Here is a 19,899-nt window from a genome sequence, read left to right as displayed (position 1 = left end):
TTCCATCATTACAAATAATAATAGCAATTTGATAGACAAAGATCACATATTAGTCTGAATGAAATATTATTATTGTACCAATTATTTAAAATACTTTATGTGGTTACTGCTGCTGGTAAGAATGATCTATATGCTATATGCTATATAAATGGAAAGAGCATCATTGATTGCAACTTATGGTATAATAAATAAAATTTTTATTAATTTTTAAAGAAGATTATCTGTTTTATAATTTTTTAAATTTCAGATTGATGTATTCCAAGATATTTCTATTATAGTGAGATTTTAAAATTATCCTAACAATCAACAAATTGAACAAATGCATGTAATTTAATTAAATATCTAAAAGCCAGATTTATTTCTGACTACAGTGAAACTCCATTTATCTGTATCCCATTAATCCAGATCTTTGGTTTACTGGAATAAGAAAGATAGACATACAGAAAACCTATATATGCAAAGAAATCAAAGAACTAACTTGTGAGTGGTACAGTATATCTTGCCTGAGTAGGCTATATGTTGCAGCTGTAAGAATACTGTTTTCTCTTGGCTCACTGCCAATTTTGGACACCAGCAACTTTATAACTGAGGATCTGGTAACAGAAATAAATACAGTACTGTATATCAAAATTACTTCAGTTCAAATTAGTCCTTTGGTTTTCCTACAGAGTTCTAAGCCTAATTACTGAATTACCGGTTGACCTTAAAAAAAATCATAAGGAGAAGTTCTACCCCACACAAATGGTCAGGATTAGTTATGTACATGTACTGTACCATCTGATAGAAAACAACAAATTGATATTATATTAGATAAGTCTTTTGCTTTATACTTTTAATATTGTTGTAAAAGTATATATGATGTGCAATAAATAAAATATAATCTACATCTAAACTCTGTTATTTATGTGGATTTTGGTCATTTGGATTGGGCCCAGTCCCATTTGAGTCAGATAAACAGCATATAGACTGTATAGAGTCTTAAAATATCCAGCTTTGAAATATTAGATTATTGAGTTTTGGGTTTGATTTTCACCTAATTTTATATAACTTTTAAAAAGTAACTTAGATTAGTTAACAGTCAAATTACACATTTCTATGACTACTTATTTCAATAGTTTAAAAAAATTAATTATAATTATAATTATTAAATATAAAATGAACATTGTATGAAGTAATAAAATTTTACTTGTTTATTTAGGTGTGGTTAGGAGAGTTAGCAAAAGAAATGAAGAACACACTGAAGTTATTATTGAAACAAAGTCTTAAAATTAGTAAAGTTGAAGGACAAGGCGGATTGGATCCTTCTAATTTTCCTTCTCAGGTAAATTATAAAACTGTAAAATAATATAAATGTTCAGAAAAAATTAAAACAATGGGATTGGTAATATTTCTAAAAAATTTTTGTAAACTCTAAAAATAAAAATTATTTTCAGATTAAATATAAGTAAAACTACTCTTTTTATATCTGATTTCGAGTGATTTATGCTAGCGGACAAACAATTAACAAAAAGATACTATACTTCAACTGCTAATAACTTGTTGTTTATTAAATTCATAACTTCCAAATGCATTTTGCTTACAAAGCCTCATCAGTGGACAAATGAACATCAACAAATCCTGTTCCCTTTATACTGGGTGATTTTTTCCTAGCATGCATCCACATTCATGCCAGTATTCTGATTTATCAAATTTACATATTCAACAATACAAAAGTGTTCTATCATTCTTCTCTTAAAACAATTTTTAACTCTATATAATATTTTTACATTATTTCTATGTATTTTACAATGACATTTGTTACAGTGTAGGTACCACAGTGACTCTTGTCTTTTTAGCCGAATCACAGCTTCTGTAAAATAATATCATTCAATATTCATAAAGAGTCTTTCATTAAAGTTCTGGTAAATTATGGGATCCCAAAAAAGAAAACAATATTCAAACTAACTAAACACACTCAAGAAAACCTTTAAATATGCAGCCGTATTTATTAAATTCTAATGTTTTCGGTCATATTCAATGACCTTTCTCAAGAAAAAACAGAAAGAATCGAAACTTGAATATGACCAAAAACGTTAGAATTTAATAAATACGGCTGCATATTTAAAGGTTTTCTTGAGTGTGTTTAGTTAGTAAGAAATTGCAGTCTAAGATGAGTTGTAATATTCAATTTATTTTAGAATTGCAAATCAACTTAAAAAAATTTTAAAGTTTTATATAATAAAAATTAGTTTTGTATTTAAATCAGAAATTATTTTTCAAAACTTATTTATATACTCACTGATTTTGTGTGTGAGCAAAATTTTTCTTTTCTAAAGAAAGATATCTGTTTAAATTAAAGATATTATTGTTAGTTGTACTTTATTTTAAATTAATAATTTTTATTTAAAACATCTCTAATTTATAATCATTAAATTATTAAATAATGAATGAGTTATGAAATAAATTATTAAACTCATTTTTTTATATATTTTTTCAGTTAATAAATTTAACTTGAATTTAGTTATTCATATAATTTTATTTTATATATATAATTAAAAATGTATATTCATATATGAATATATATTATAATAATACAGAAATAAATATATATTCATTTAAATTAATCTTTCATTCTTTGCTTATATCTGTTTTAGATTCTTTGCTTAACTGAACAAATATTGTTCACAGAAAAATGTGAGAAAGCAATCCAGAATAATTCTTTACATCATCTTTTGGATGAAATGAAAGCACAACTAGATTCATTTACCAACACTGACTTATCAGAATCAACTGTTGAAAGTTATATCTTGAGTTTAAAATTAAAAGCACTTATTCTTGATACAATTCATGAAATAGCTATTGTTGAACATTTAATTGATAAAAAAGTGAAAAATTTAAATGATTGGTATTGGCAGAAACAATTGAGGTTAGTTTGTTTTACATTTATATAATTTTTAAAATAATTAATCCTTTAAAGCAGATATGATAATGAAATTTAATTTAGATCACTATTTATACATGCTTGTAATGTTCAACAGATAAGATGATTATTTTCTACACAAGAAGAAATGCTTTTTATTTTTTTTTATCTTGTATTTCTTGATGTTTGCTTGTTTTTCAATGATTTTTGTATGATTATTTTTTAAGATAATATATTATTCACAATCCACTGCATTTAAACATTCTCTCCAAATTATGTTGTAAGTCTATGATGATTACTATCTCTAATATTCCTTCAGTTCACAAAATTGTATCACTGCATTTTGTTCTTTGGTACAAATGAAAAGTAGAGTGATCATTTTAACTGCATTACAAGCATACTAAAACTGATTAAACTTGAAACTATTTCCTAATTATATATAAAGTTTTTGTATTACCTGTAGGAGAAATTAATAGTGTTTATTAATATAAGATTTTTACAAAAGCATTGCAGATATTTTCTGATGCAACTTTGTAATTATTACTAACCTTGCATACTAATTTTAAATTCAGGCTGGAAATTTATGTGAATACTAAATAATTTATCAAAAAGTTTCTATTTAAAATCTTAGTTAGATATGAAATCCAATAAATTCAAAAGTATTATTTATATATATATTTCTTAATTTTAATGATGATTTTTTTTTCCTGTATTCGACAGATTTTATTTACGAAGTGATGGTGTTGCCATTGGAAAAATGGTAGATGCAGAATTTGAATATACATATGAATATCAGGGAAATCCTTCTAAACTTGTACATACACCACTTACAGATAAATGCTATCTCACATTGACTCAAGGTGATTTGTTATATTAAATTAATTAATTTTTTAAACATTAATGAATCATGACAAACTATTTGTAGGCCTTCAAAATTTAGCTAAACGTTTTAGATATTTCTATGTATTTGAAGTATCTTGTGATCATAATTTTAGTACTTCTATTCCACAATGTATGGAGTAATATATAGCAATTAAATTTTGTATACTGACATTTCTAATATATAAAAACATCTCCACAGGAGAAAAATTTAGTTCCAAAGCCTAACACTATGAGATGTGATGCATCAAGAAAATACATATGTATAAATACAAGTAAAATAAATACTTGTTATGATCAGTTTCTAGGTATAAAACTTCCTATGACATGAATATCATTTACATTGCTGCATATCAGCATTGATGGTCATAACCATGCTGAACTTGCCTTTCTTGTGAAATTGTAATAAAAACAATGCCAATTTTGCAAGTGCACTTCAAGATTTACAACACCTTAAGAAATTGCACCAAAAACATTATGCATAGCTGATGGCAGTTTGAAATTTTATCGTTAAGCTGATGGAAGCAGGATGGCTATTTTGACAAATTTCCTGCCATCTGAGCCATTCTGTTTTGACTGTGAGAAGGTGCTAATGGCAGTGGATATGTCACGACACACATACAAAGAAAGCAGGTTCTGGGCATTCTGAACAGACCACTAGGAGAGATGCTCATCTGATTGTGAGAGAAGTACAAACAGCTGAAATAACATTTTTGTCCATCTTTCATCCATCTCTGGATAGAAATGGGTGGGAGCCTTGCTGAAGAACATTGTCTCTTTTCATACCACTAACATGTGACTAGCAGAGACAAATTTGCGTGAATGGCAACTGCTACACCATCTTGTCATTAGCACTCTAACATTGTTGACTTTGTTTGCATTGATGCCTTGACAGAGAATCATGGACTCTATGGACTGGCAGCATATCATTTTTAGTTAAAATTCTCAGTTCTGTTTGGGAATGAACAACCATTGTGTTCGGAGTGTAAAGAATCAGTGTTAAACATTTCAATTTCAGCCACACACTGACCTTACAGCTGGTGTGCTGGTCTGGGAAGCCATCTTGTATGGCTGTCATCACCTCTAGGGTGATACAAAGGACATTGCTGGCATAGCAGTATTTCAGGAAGTCCTGTTATCATGTGTTGTCTTGAATGACAAAACTGCAAATAACCATTTTCCAAGAAGACAATGCTTGCTGCACACATATAGGGTTTCCCAGAAATGTCTATCACATTACCACATTTCTTGACTTGCCTTATTTCTAGTTTGTTGCCCATCAGCAGTTGTGGAAGCAGTTGGGATGCCAGCTTAAGTAATTTATAAATGAGGAATCTGGAGTGGCAGAGTTGCAACATACAAAGGAAGGCTGTTACAGGACAGTATATTGTACTGTACCTGTGGACCTCTATATCTGATCATTTCCAGACAAGAGGATGTCCTACAAGATAGTAAATATTCCTTTAAATTGTCCCTTTGCTATGATATTGTAATCATTTATTATCATTGTTATTATGTTTGTACTAATAAATTTTAATTTGCTTCCAACACCTTCTTGATACATAACACTTTTTTGTCAACGAATATATTTTTTTAAAATTCAAACAAATCTGTTTTTACATTAGTATTTATTATAATATTATCAGTAATTTATTAATATAGTAAATTTTATTGTATTTGTTAACTAAGTTTTCACAAATTAGCAGATGAGCCTGGCATTGCTTGGGCAAAAAATAACGACAGCAAAGATTAAGATTAATTGTTAGATTAATTAAGATAATTAGATTATTTCATACTTCTACTTCTAACCCTTCTAATACATTATATGTAGTACTAGCTTACCCGTCGCTCATTGCTGTGATCTCAGAAGAAACAAAATTCAAGCAAACTCGTTATAATAAAATTCAATTTATATTTTATCATTTTTATTGAAATTTATTATTATTATTACATTATTATTATTATTCATTTTCATCGGGAAAACATTTCAAAGTGTCGTTTCAATTCTATTTATTTATTGGAGTGCTCGTGGATACACGATATTTTTTGTTTTTCCATCTGGGGCATACACAAATAAATCAGAAGGTTTTCTGGTGCATGAGCTGGCCACATACATTTGTCCATGTGAGAAGCATGATTCTCCAAATCTAGCCCACTTTGCAATTGCAGCGATTGTCAGAAGTACGATATTCCCTATTTTTATATATATTTTTTTAATCCTTTACAATTTTGATTATTTAATTGCTCCTTCTTCTCTTCCTTGGCATGTTGTGAAATTTCTGATAGTTGGATAATAAACCGTTTTATTGTTATTTTGAGTTGATATTAAAATTTGGAAAACGGGATCCCTAGATCGGTAAAATAGGCGAATTTCCTCCTACAACTTCGTTGTTGTTCGGGATACACTTAAGGTTTTAACAAAGTTCGAGCGAATACATAATTAGCAAAAAATAGTTGAAATAAAGTGATTAAACAAAAATTATTACAAATATCGTAAATAACAGTTTTCAAATGCATATATAGAGATATATTTTGGAGGGGGGAAATGGTCTTCACAATTTCAAATTGATCAAACTCACGATGCTTGTATACACTCGCGCCATCTATCATAGGATAAATGTACTATGCCAGAAACCTTTGCGGGATTGTATTAAAAAACTTCCCAAAGTTTTATGGCAATCATACTATGCCAGAAACCTTCATGGGAGTATATTAAACAACTTCCCAAAGTTTCATGGCAATTGGATAAACGGTGTGGTAATGCATGAAGGACAAACAGACAGATAGACATACATTCATTTTTATATATATAGATTATAGTATTTAATTTATATTAATAAAGGTTATTTTATATAAGAGTTTATCACACCGAGTGCCCAATCTAACACATTTTAAAAATTCTTTAAAATGTATACAGTAGAGGAATAAAGAATTTTAAAATGTTAGATTGGTCATTCAGTGTGATAAATCCTTATGTAAGATAATACCTTTATAGTTATATAGCCAATCTGACCTGTTTTCACCAGGTGCAAGAATTAAATCCCCTTTTTCTGAGGCTAATTAGAGAATTTTTAGATGAGTCTAAAAATATGCTTGATTTCCCACAAAAATACAAAAAAACCACATCTAAAATAGTACAGTATAAGCTGAGTTAACCCTCTCCTTCTCCTGTAAGGGGGGAGTAATTTCCAAAAATTTCTTTTTAATGTGCATTCTCACAGTGTACCCTAATTGAGTACCAAATTTCAACTTTCAACTCATAACCATTTGGGCTCTGCACTTATTATTATCATTCCATCTCGATTATATTATAAGATAGCAAATAAAATTTTAATTTTCAAATGAGGGGTCAAGTACAAAATAGGTAGCAGTTTTATTTTTAATATTTCTAAATATATTTCTTTCTTTAATAAAATTTATTTTCTTTAAAATCTTTTTGAATGACTGTGATATTGGAGAATAAATATGAATTACGAGTAATGATTAAAATATTTAAACATTCTATTGCATAATTTTTATGCATTCAAAGCTAGAACTACTTAAAAACAGTGATGTCATTTGAATATTTGCTAACCAACATTCCAACCAACCTTATTATACCTGAAGAAGGCCATTCAAAATGGCCAAAAACGTTTGTACTTAGTGATTAAACTGCTAGAAACAAAGTGTGAAAGGTTTTGTCTTACTTATGCATAATTTTTATAGATATGTGTGAATTTATTTTTTTACTTCTATTTTATTTAAATTTATTAAATATGATATGTAATATTGTTTTTAGGAATGAAAATGGGATTGGGTGGATATCCATATGGTCCTGCTGGAACAGGGAAAACTGAATCTGTAAAAGCATTGGGAAATCTTATGGGTAGACAAGTACTAGTATTCAATTGTGATGAGGTAAAAACTGATATGTCATAAATGTTAATAAAATTAATTTGATAATTGTATCTTTACTGAAAATTTAGATTATAATGATTGATCTGCTTTTTAAATTTATTCTATCTAAAGACTAGAATGTAGTGCTTAATATATGAATTATTTTTTGTTTTAAACAATTTATCTAGTACATTTCATAGGAAATAGTAGAGAAAACTTTTTGCTGAAATATTGATTTTATGAGTAATTTTAGTAGCTGAAAAATTTTTGAACTGATTTAACATTGGGAATACTAAAAGTTTTATGATGATTCCAACAAATCGTATAATTATTAAACTTGGCCATTATAACCATTAGATATGATATAATCACATACCCCATAAAAATCTTTATTGACAACTTTAAATTCCATCAGTATCAATATGTCTATTGTTGAGTTCTTGAGGAAAAAAAAAACAGATCAGCTGAAGAAGGCCATTGTAAAGGCCAAAATACTTACCAGAATTTAAAGTAGTTAATAAAGATTTTTGTGGGGTATGTGATTAGTCTGTATCTAATGGTTATAATAGCCAAAGTTAATAATTATATGAACATATACATGAACAAAAAAAGCATAAGAACAAATCCAACAGATCATTTGGCAATACTAATTGAACTGGATTGTTGTGTATGATTTTTTAAACTGAAAAAAAACTGTTATTAACACAAATGATAGTTTGGTAACTATTGATCAATTTTTTCTTCTTTTTTTATTTATTACAAAATTTTAAAGTAATTTTAACAGCCTTCTTTCTGGAAAAAAATAATACAATTAAAAAAAAATAGTTTAAAACAGCATAAAATAGAAAAAAACAACTATAAAAAGTACAAAAAATTACAATAAATTATATAGACAATGGAAATGGTATCAATGCCAAACTAATACAAATAATTTTGTAAATAAAAATTGAAATAAAAAAATACAGCAATGATTATTTAAATTAATATCGATAATATTTCATTCTATAATATTGTTATATCTGCATATCTATATTCTATATATATCATATTTTTTTTTATTCTTCAAAATATGTATTATTCATTCTAAAAATGATGTCATATGTCACATAAGACATGCAACAGTTAGATGACTGATGTTTAAAAAAATTAGTATCTTAGTATAAACATGTATTTATACATAATTATGTACTCAAAATTTCAGAGGTAATTGTTCAGTTAAAATAAACAAGACAAGTAACTTTTATAGATTATAGTAGAGCATCGATTATCCGAATAAATTGGGGACTGGGGTTGTTCGGAAAATCAATATTTTGGATAACCGATTATGTACGAAAAAATATATTAACCTATCCCATGTTGAAATTTTTCTCTGTTGCGTGTCGCTTTGCATTGAGTTTTCATCAATGTTAAGCCTAACGAAGACTATTGTATCATTAAAAATTGTTTTTTTATTTTGTAGAAACGAAATAAATATATTGAAAAATATAAAAACAATAAAAAATTATACTTCAGAAGTTAATTTAGTATCAAAAACGTAAAATATTTGAGTAGCCCAAGACATAGCCAAAGATTGCAGCGCCACAGCACTGGCGAAAATTTAAATTTGCCAACTGGAATTCTTTCGGATAATTGACTTTCGGATAATCGACGCTCTACTGTATTAGAAATTCCATAAAAGAATAAATTCAACATACATAATCTTTGAAAATATACACATGTAATTTTATAAATGTTGATTGTGCTTAACTTATAAAGTGTGTTAAATATACAATAAAATATTTAATAACAAATCAACTAAGATTTTCATGTTTTCAACTTCATATAATAGTTATATGAGTGAATATTCAATACTTTGAAAATACAATTATAAACAATTGTTATCTAATGAGTTTGATTATCCAAGTGCCTTAAAATTTCACAAAGTTTTTGTCTTTATTTTAAATTATATTAGATTATATTAACTTGAAAAATGTGGATGCTCAATTACATTATACATTTAATAGATGCCTCAAGTCTTTTATCACAATATTGTTTATTATATTTCCTCATTTTACAGCTGGCAATTAAAAATTGTTCTAAATCTCATTTATGAAGCTGTTGTACATCCAAAATAATATCAAATCAATGTCAAGTTGATCAGTTTGATTAATTCCAAGCAATAATTAGGGATAAATTTTCTCCTGTTCATGATGAAATTCTACTTTATTTAAAATGATCAGAAATGAACAATATTTCTTAACTTCCTTGTATCAATTGACTCTATCTTTCATTCAAACAAAAGTATTACTACACAATTTAAGAAATCAAATATTTTATTTCAATTAAACACTATTTGAGATATATTGTATCTCAAACATCTAATTGAGATTGAACATCTAATAATAAACAGATTCAAATATAAATTTTGTTTCATTTTAAAATTTTTATAAAAATCAAAACATTTCAATTGTAATAATGTATTAATTTATAAGATTCTGATCCTGTCAAGATTCTGACAAAACTTTGCCAAGGGATATGGCTGTCAGTATGTTGGCCAACTGACTGGAAGAGATCCATCTTAATACCTTTGTTTAAGAAGGATGACTACAGAGACTGTTCAAACTATCACATGATTGCTCTGATATCTAATGCTAGCAAAATTCTTCTCAAAATAATACAGCACAGAATGCAACAGTTTGTTGACAGGGAGCTACCTGTAAACAAGCAGAATTCAGGAAAGGCAGAGGAACAAGAGATCATATAGCAAACATCAGATGGATAATGGAAAAAGCAATAGAATTTCAGAAAGATGTCTACATGTGTTTTATTGATTACAGTAAAGTTTTTGACTGTGTAGACCTCAATAAAATGTGGAGAACACTGAAAGACCTGGATCTCCCTGATCACATCATCAATCTACTTCAAGCACTCTATCACTACCAAGAAGCAACAGTGAGAACAGTCTATGATGACACAAACTGGCTAACAGTGGACAGATGAGTCAGGCAAGGATGCATCCTTTCACCTTCACTGTTTAATATATATGCAGAGATGATTTTTAGGAGGTTAGCCTCTCAAGACACAGACCTTGGTTTCCACATAGGAGGCAAGGTCATCAGGTATGCAGATGATACAACTTTACTAGCAGAGTCGGAAGAAGATCTGGTCACTTCAATTAAGAGCATAAAAGACGAGAGTGAGAGGATGCGCTTAAAGCTCAACATTTAAAAGACCAAGGTCATGACAACAGCTGAACTGCATGGGAAAGTGACAATAGATGACCACAAACTAGAGATTGTGGATGACTTTATCTTTCTTGGTTCAAAGTTAAGCAGAACAGGAGCATGCATAGAGGAGATCAAGCAAAGGTTAACCTTGGGCCACACTGCTCTAATCAAGATGGACAACATCTGGAAAAGCCAAGACATCACAATATCTACTAAGGCCAGACTGGTCTAGGCAATTGTGTTCCTAATCACAACCTATGGTTGTGAAAGCTGGACAGTAAGAAAAAGTGATAGAAGAAGGATAGATGCATTCGAACTTTGCTGTTGGCGGCAGATCCTTAGAATCACGTGGACAGATAGAACAACTAATAAAAAAGTCTTAAATGAAATTTGACCACAAATCTCCTTAGAGGCAATGATTGCATGCTTGAGGTTAAAGTTCTTTAGTCACATCATTCGTGCTGACTCCCTGGAAAAACAGATCATGCTGGGAATGGTAGAGGGACATAGGGAAGGCAATGTACCATATGGATGGATAATATCAAAGCAGATACCAGCCTGGAACTCAAATACCTGAAAGACTGGGCACTACACAGAACTCGCTGGAGGAAAGTCATCTATGAAGTCACCAATAGTCGTACATGACTTAATGGTTAAAGAAGAAGAAGAAGAATTAATTTATAAAACAGTGACATAATAAAATATTAACCATAAAAAAATAAAAATTGCCAAAATTAATTAATTCAGATTAACATTTAGATTACATTCCTATATTTTCAAGCTTTGTATGCAACAACTAACATTAAGAATTATACTGATGGATCTAAATCAGTAGGTACATGCATCTTATTTAAAACTGGAATAATGCTGATGTCAATTGATAGTTCTGTAGTCTTAAGGACATCTTAAAGTTTGACAAGATACTTTTCATTTTTTTCACTAGATTTTTATTCCTTTTTTGTTCATAATCATTTCCTCTACTCAAAAGCTGTAATCACACTTCCTATTTTGAAATTTTCTAATACTGTATATAGAAATATTAAAAATCAATTAAAATTAATTTCAGAATCAAACAAGTAATGTAACTGTATTGCAATACACAACTATTAATATGTATTATGTATTATATTAAAAGTAGGTTAAGAAAGTTATAATTTATTATATATCATTATTATTGTTGAACTTATTTATAACTTTAATAATAATTAAAATAATTATCTCATAGACTTAAAAGAAATGTTTTGAATAAAATTTAATTTACATACTTGAAAATAAGTAAATATAAACGTTATGATTTTTTTAATAAGATATATATTATTTTTTACAGGGTATTGATGTGAAATCAATGAATAGAATATTTATAGGTTTAGTAAAATGTGGAGCTTGGGGTTGTTTTGATGAATTTAATCGACTTGAAGAAGCTGTTTTATCTGCTTTGTCTGTGCAGATCCAGTCTATACAATCAGCTTTAAAAAATAAAGTTACTGAAATTGAATTGCTTGATAGAAAGGTACAGGAATTATTCAATTTTAGATTATATTTGTGATGTTAACAATTGAAAATATATTATATTATATTTAACTGATAAAAGCACTATGGAAATGTGAATTTAAGCTAAAAAGTCAAATTTTGCATATATTTTATGTATTGTTATTATTTTATTTTTCATTTGTAACTTATTATTATATATATCAGGGATGGGCAAGCAAGAGTTCAGTGGGAGCTGAAATGTATCATAGGTTTTGCAAAATGCATGNGTTCTGTACATTTTTATTCTGTACGGCAGTTCTGTACAGCGATTTTATTATATAATATAAATATGATATAAAACAAATATTGAATTTTTTTAATAAAAATATTTTCACAAAATTGTGGAAATAAAATGTAAAAATAATAATAAAAAGCAGAAATTTTATATTATTATTTTTCTTTCAATTTTCCATATCATCTATATATGATTTGGAAAATTGAAAGAAAAATAATAAAATCTGTAATTAGGAGCAAAAAGATGGTGAAAATATTGTAAATGGGACTAAAAGTACCATATAAGTGTGAAAATTAATCCATTGTAAACCTATGGAGACTCTTAGGCACTGAAGAGGAGCTAGAAGGTTAACCTAGCTTGAAATGCATCGTAAAAAACAATAAAAGAAGTTTTATAACCTGAATTGGCTGTGAGGTAGTCTACTGAAAGAATTTTTCAGATTGAAGAGACATTTCCTTAATTCATTTTATTATTTTTATTAATAAGGATGACCAGATGGTCAAGGCATGTAAAAGCATCAGCTTGTCACTCCAGGAACTTGGGTTTGAATCCAAATTAAGAAACCTTAGGAATTTCACTGGACAATATGATGTCAATATGTCAGGCCTTATCCTTGACCTGAATATGGGTAGTTGTCCTCCCCTTTGTTTACTTGTTTAGTTGCCTGGATATGTCAGACTTTATCCCTGAGCATGGCAGAACTCACGATGGGTATGGCAAAAGACCCTTTTAGTACCAACAGAACAAAGAGTTAAAATACTAAATATAATAAATATATAAAACAATTTACTATAGTAAAACCTTTGATCTATTATTCCTGGATATATCTCTTTTCTAGAAACATTGTTCAACTTTTAAAGTCCCTGAACAAATTATAATTTAAACTATGAAAATTAAACATACATTAATCATTCCTTGATTTATCATTTTCTTCATCTATTATTATCAGAATTTTTAGTCCTGAAAAACATTAATCCTGAACTGATATCTTTTAAGAAGGAATAATACCAACAATGAAGATTCCTAGTCTCTGCCCTCAGTCTCCTCAAGTAACTTTCTTGAGTAGCACATTCCAGATGTACAGTACAGTAGGTTCGTAGGAAATATACTTTCACACTCAACTTGTTCGATATATAAGTTTATTTACAAAAGAATACAGTTTATCAAGGTATCTCATCATACAGATTGACACAATAACAATTGAGGACAAGTTTGAATAATCAGGGATGGCCACTCAATAATTTCTGATAATTTCTGTACTGTGGAGAGGCCCTATCTGAACTTTCATCTGATCTCAGATCTCACTCATTTCTGAGTGTCCCTTCTGGAGGAGTGTAGCCTCTCTCCCTATCCTCAGTGGCTTGCTGAGTATCTGAGATCTAAGTGCTGTCAGTACCAAGCCTTACCCTCCATCCTTTTTCTGGTTGTCTCCCCCAATTTAAAGGTTTTTTGGAAGCCAACTTCTGACTAATCAGCAGGATTGTTGCATGCAAAGCTTTCCTTTACATCTGCACTGACCCAAATATGGGTGGTTGTCCTCCCCTTTCCTTGTTTAGTTGCTGTTGTTCACATACTATAGCAAATGGTTTTACAACTGGACCACACCAGGATCCAATTTAAGTAATCACAAATTACTTTGTTTTTCTTCCAAACTAATACTTTACACCATAGAAATGTTAGTATGCATTGGTAGTAATAATAGCAGTTGATATTTTAAGAATGTGGTGAAGAAAGTAGCAGTTTGGACTCTGTATAGTTAGCTATGCAAGCTTGAATGTATCATACCTGATAGGTGAGCTGGGGGAAAGAATGGCAGTGAAAGCCTGATCTAGATAGAAAAAAACCTGTCTGTTTGCATGTTGCCAGATCTGATGACTTTAAATACTTTTGGTGACAAAATATATAATATACAATTGCTGAAATAGAGATTTAGTGACTTTTCTAGACGTCTACAATAAAGAAATTTAAAAAATTACTATTGTTGCTATTGGAATTTTGCTAGTCTAACTCTGGTACTTTGTGATTTTTTTTAAGTTTCCATAAACTGGACTTGGGAACAGTGCAATTGTGAAAATCATTTTACTTTGCACTTTCACTTACAAGGAGTATTAAATCTGTTCTTGACCGATTTTGATGAATTTTGGCACAAAAGTAGTGTTTTGATATGATAATGCAATCATCCAAACTGTTTCATTCTATGGGATATAATGAGCAAGTTATGACTAATTGAATGTGGAATTATTTCTCTTGGCAGACAAATAATACAGTATTTAGTCTTATGAGCAATGATCTGCCCAAGAAGAGAGGCATAGCAAGAGAAGGTCAATGGTATATTTGTTACTTATTCTATGATATTGTATTATTCATTAAATCACCAACACAATTGTTATTTGCAGAGAGAGTAGTTTAATATCAACCATGGTTAAACTTTTTAAGTATCACAAATAGTTTTACATTGATGACATGATTGGTTGTAAATTTCGTCACATTGAAACCAGCTGACATGTAGCCAAAAGGTTCTGGAGTCTTTGCTGTTTACCAAATTCCTGGTAAAATTACCCAAAAACTGCCATTTTTTAATCTTGATAAATGAGCTATAATCTCTAATCAATAATATGAACTACATTCTCCATATGCAATAATGTGATTTTATTATTGTGTATAATGTTTTGTGTTTTTGTCATGAACATTTGAACCAACTGAAGAAGCTCAATGTATATATGGAAAAAAATGCTGTTTTAGTTAATTATTTCAGTTCTTTTATGCAAATTGTATCTTTTTTGGTTTTGTATTAGAAGGTTAATTCAGTACTTACATTCAGATTCATTTTTATAAAATGTCTGATACTATTATTTTTTAATTATTAGTAATCTATATTATCAATTTTATATTTGGTTTATGACTTATTTACAGATTTACTATAGGTTTTTATTCATTTTTCACTGCTTCAAAAACCTAGGTTGTCCTCTATGTGCAAGCGAATGATTTTTGTGTTTTTGCAATAATTTTTGTAAATTGTGTATTTGCACTTTTAACCAGATGCTCACACTCTGGTGTTTAAAAACAAAAGTATTTTATCTGGGTTGTTTGAATTGTTTTTGTGTATTGTCAGGAATAAAGGTGAATAGCAATAGGAAAAGCAAAGCTGTTGGATTCAATTCCAAATTGAAATTCCAAAATCACACGGGAGCCTGATATGAGTTTTAGTCCATTCCCATGTGAAAACATGATTATTCGGAAATCAGAATTCGGAAAAACTCTTAAGTGTAATCAATGGAGAATGGATTCAACTGTTAAGAATTGGCAAAAAAAGGTTCCCAATTGTCCAGCTTTACATGAACAAATTATGTCAATTTTACGAGATTTTTCCTTAAAGTTTAAAATGCCAGTAATTTTTGTGGAACAATGTGTACATTTATAGGCATTTGATATTTTATTTGTGATTACACGAAATAAAATTAAAATTGTATTAATAACTTTAATTTTCTTTATTTTGATCTTTAAAGTTACACCTTGCCCTATATGCAAGTAATTACGGTATATATATTTATTTTAGATTGATTATATTGTTCATTATATGATATTAATTACTATAGAAATATAAATGAGTTTTATATTTATATACTGCATTTATATACAAATATACTTATTTATTTTTTTAAGGTTGATGTCAATCCAAATTCTGGAATATTCATTACTCTAAATCCAGCTGGTAAAGGATATGGTGGAAGACAAAAGTTACCAGATAATTTAAAACAACTTTTTCGACCTGTTGCAATGTCTGTTCCTGATAATGAACTTATTGCAGAAGTTTTACTATTTTCTGAAGGATTTAAGCATTCAAAAATTCTTGGTTGTAAATTGGTAGCAATATTTAATTTAGCAAAGTATGATTTTATCATTTATTATAATATTATAGTTGTTATATTTTGGAAAAAGTGATTAACAATAGATCTAACTATCTTTATTTTTCTAACAAACGTTTTGATTTAATGATTTGACTAAAGTTTCCTTTTTAAAAAGAATAAAAAATATTATTTGACTCTTTTTTTTAGTCTATTGTTAATGTGTTTTTCTAAGCTTTTATAATAATATTTATTAACAATAATCAATTTTATAAAACTTTGAGTACAGTAATACCTTGACTTACGCTACCCCGACTTACGCGAACCCGGAGTTACGCGATTTTCAAATCTCATCGATTCGTCTTTTGTTTGAGTGCCACGCAACTCTTGATTACTCACTCCCTCCACACTATTGTTCGGCTTACATGTTCAGAAGTGTCGCATGGAATCGACACATAGCTACAATTTATTTTGTGTTATTTATTTCTGTGTTTGTTATATCTATGGAGACTCGAGAGACTCTATATGGTGATTTCTTGTAACCGTGAACGAATCAAAAGACGAGATAAGATTAACGAGAACATTTATTAGCTTACATACATCCGATTTGGATTTTACACAAATTGTGAAATTATACCCCGACTTACGCGAATTCGACTTATGCAGTTATCGCTCGGTCCCACCTATCGTGTAAGTTTGGGGTATTACTGTATATCAATATTTGAGGAATATTTTAACTTCAAAGTATATTTGAATATATATAAATAATAAAAAGTTGTGTATTATGCTGCAAAAAGTAGACATTTAAGAACAAATTTTTAATAAATTTAAAGAGTTGCTTTTAAGAAAATTGAATTGTAACAAATAGTTATTTTTCAATTTTTTATTATATGGCAGTATAAAGTAATGTATAATATTAAAATTATCTCATTTGTTGTTGAAAAACAATGAAATAAAAAACTGAAATTATAAATTAAATATCAATAAGAATATCAATTTTATTAAATAACTAATAATTTCTCTATTTTTATTAATTAAAATAGTTAATTGTGCATTTATAGTTTTAGAAAAAATTAAATTTTTATTTTGTGCTAATAAGAATTTAATTTTTTATAATTAATTAATTTAAAATATTTTGCCTTCATCAATAAATTTTGAAACACATTTTTTTTATTTCTTTACATTATTTGCAACAATATAAACTTATAATTTTCAAATTAATACTTGCACATTCAAAATTTGTGATTTTGAATCTGTGGTTTAAGTTAAATACTTTGTATTTCTATATGAACACTTACATTAATATGACACTGTAATAATGTGTCTAAATTTTTCTAGACCTAAATATTTCTATCTGTTTTAAAAGTTGAATTTTCTTAGAATTATTAAATATTCTAGTTTTTTATCTTTAAATTTAATATTGATATTATTGTTAATTGCTTAATCCACATGCCTTATAGTTGGACATTCAAATTCATATTGCTTTAATATTGCTTCATTTTAGTTGCAGCATTCTGAAGGTAAACAAAATGGCATATTTGTGTTTTTTTAAAGTCAGTGTAAACTATGCCTAGATTTCTAAATTCACTTAATCAAATGTTATTATCAACATTTTAACATTTGGAATAAATGAGCACCTCTTTTCTGCATTATATAATACCTCAACTATATCAATATATAAAATATTTTCATTAATGAATAAAATAGATGATTATACCAAACAATATGAAAAATACAGATATAAATATTATCTCAGAAATTTTAACATAAATTTAAAAAATGAACGTTTTTGGCCATCTTTCAGAGGCCCTCATGGAAGTATTATTTACAATGCCACAAAAGCATAATGATAAGTTTTTATGTATAATTATCTTTTCTTTTATCTTAATCATTTATCTTTATGCAATGTAAATGAAACAATTTTCTTTATCGAACATCATTTATACATTAAAACATCAGGCTAACTTTTACAACGTCATATATTATATTAATGAATTTATTTATAGCTTTATTTAAAAATACAGTAGAGCGTCGTTTATCCGAATCAATTGGAGACTGGGGTGGTTCGGATAACTTATTTTTCGGATAACGAATCATGTACGAAAAAATATATTAATTTATTTTGTGTTGAAATTTTTTCTCCGTTGCGTGTCGCTTCGCGTTGAATTTTATTCGATGTTAAGCCTAACGAAGACTATTGTATCGTTAAAAATTATTTTTTTATTTTGTACAAACAAAATAAATATATTGAAAAATATAAAAACAATAAAAAATTATACTTTAGATGTTAATTTAATATCAAAAACGTAAAATATTTGAATAACCCAAGAAATAGCCGAAGATTGCAGTGCCACAGAACTAGCGAAAATTTAAATTTGCCGACTGGAATGCTTTCGGATAACGGACGTTTCGGATAACCAGCTTTCGGATAAACGACGCTCTACTGTAATTTATTTATATGGTGTAATATATAATGATCTTTGTATTGAACATCAGTTAAATTTTTAAAAATTGGGACATTGCTACTTTTGAAAGCTAAAACTTTTCAAATGATAGAACTGTTTTTTCTGTTTTGTGCATTCTTTCCTGACGAGGACCTCTGAAAGACTGCCGAAAACGTTTGAACATTAAAATTTATTTGTTCATTATATGCTGGAATTTGCACTTAGGTGTCAAGTTGTTTGTTTGAGTTAATAAGTATTTTTGTTCTTTCCAATTATTTAAAATATTTGATTAATCTGGATATTGATGTAATTATCATTTTTGAATTGAAATACTAGAAAATTTGTTAAGATAAATATTTTATAATTTTATATATAACTTATAATTTTGATATGTTGTAAATTATTGAATATTATAATTTTATTTTTATTATATTTCTTTAATATATGTAATCTAATTAGTGTTTTTAAATCCTTTGAATTCAAAATTTGTAAATAAGTATTTTTTTATTACTATAATTTGTTAGAGATTTGTTATCACAACAACAACATTATGATTGGGGTCTTCGAGGCTTGAAAACTATTCTTCAAAGCTGTGGAAAATTACTTCAAACAGAAAAGCATAAGGAAAGTAATAAAAAAGGTATCAATTCTATAACTTAAAATACTTTAGATTATATTCTGAATAATTAAATAGGTGGCACATCAAGAAGTTAAGTTTCAATTGCACATCCTAACCATGCAAGCATGTTGTCAGCTGTCATCTACTGATTGTTATCATGGATATCAAGCAGACACATTTTAAGTTTTCATTTTTAGGTTTTTGATGTTTATAATTGTTTATTGAAATTTCCACAATAGTTTAACTTTTTCTAGTTGTGAGATATATAGTAATCAAATTTCTGAATGCCAAAAATGTTCTGATGGCTGAAATTCATAGATACTGTACATTTGCAATGTATATTATATTGATGCAATGAATGCTAGA

General features: G+C 28.2%; 1 protein-coding gene across 1 annotated transcript in view; it reads left to right on the top strand.

Annotated features, from left to right (window-relative positions):
- The window catches only part of LOC111636080 (cytoplasmic dynein 2 heavy chain 1-like), a gene marked incomplete at its 3' end in the record, with an annotated part of 147,900 nt that overhangs the window by 104,453 nt on the left and 23,548 nt on the right, over positions 1-19,899 (top strand). Inside the window, exons 25-30 of the mRNA XM_023381249.1 lie at positions 2,634-2,905; positions 3,620-3,759; positions 7,557-7,675; positions 12,188-12,370; positions 16,289-16,512; positions 19,439-19,554. Coding sequence (XP_023237017.1) covers positions 2,634-2,905; positions 3,620-3,759; positions 7,557-7,675; positions 12,188-12,370; positions 16,289-16,512; positions 19,439-19,554 — 1,054 coding nt within the window. The remainder of the gene's footprint in view (positions 1-2,633; positions 2,906-3,619; positions 3,760-7,556; positions 7,676-12,187; positions 12,371-16,288; positions 16,513-19,438; positions 19,555-19,899) is intronic.

This window comes from Centruroides sculpturatus, unplaced genomic scaffold (genome assembly GCF_000671375.1).
Source record: "Centruroides sculpturatus isolate CEXI.00-Female unplaced genomic scaffold, Cexi_2.0 scaffold962, whole genome shotgun sequence".
Lineage (NCBI taxonomy): Eukaryota > Metazoa > Arthropoda > Arachnida > Scorpiones > Buthidae > Centruroides > Centruroides sculpturatus.
Note: the sequence above shows the minus strand (reverse complement) of the source record. Positions and strands in the feature narration are given on the sequence as shown.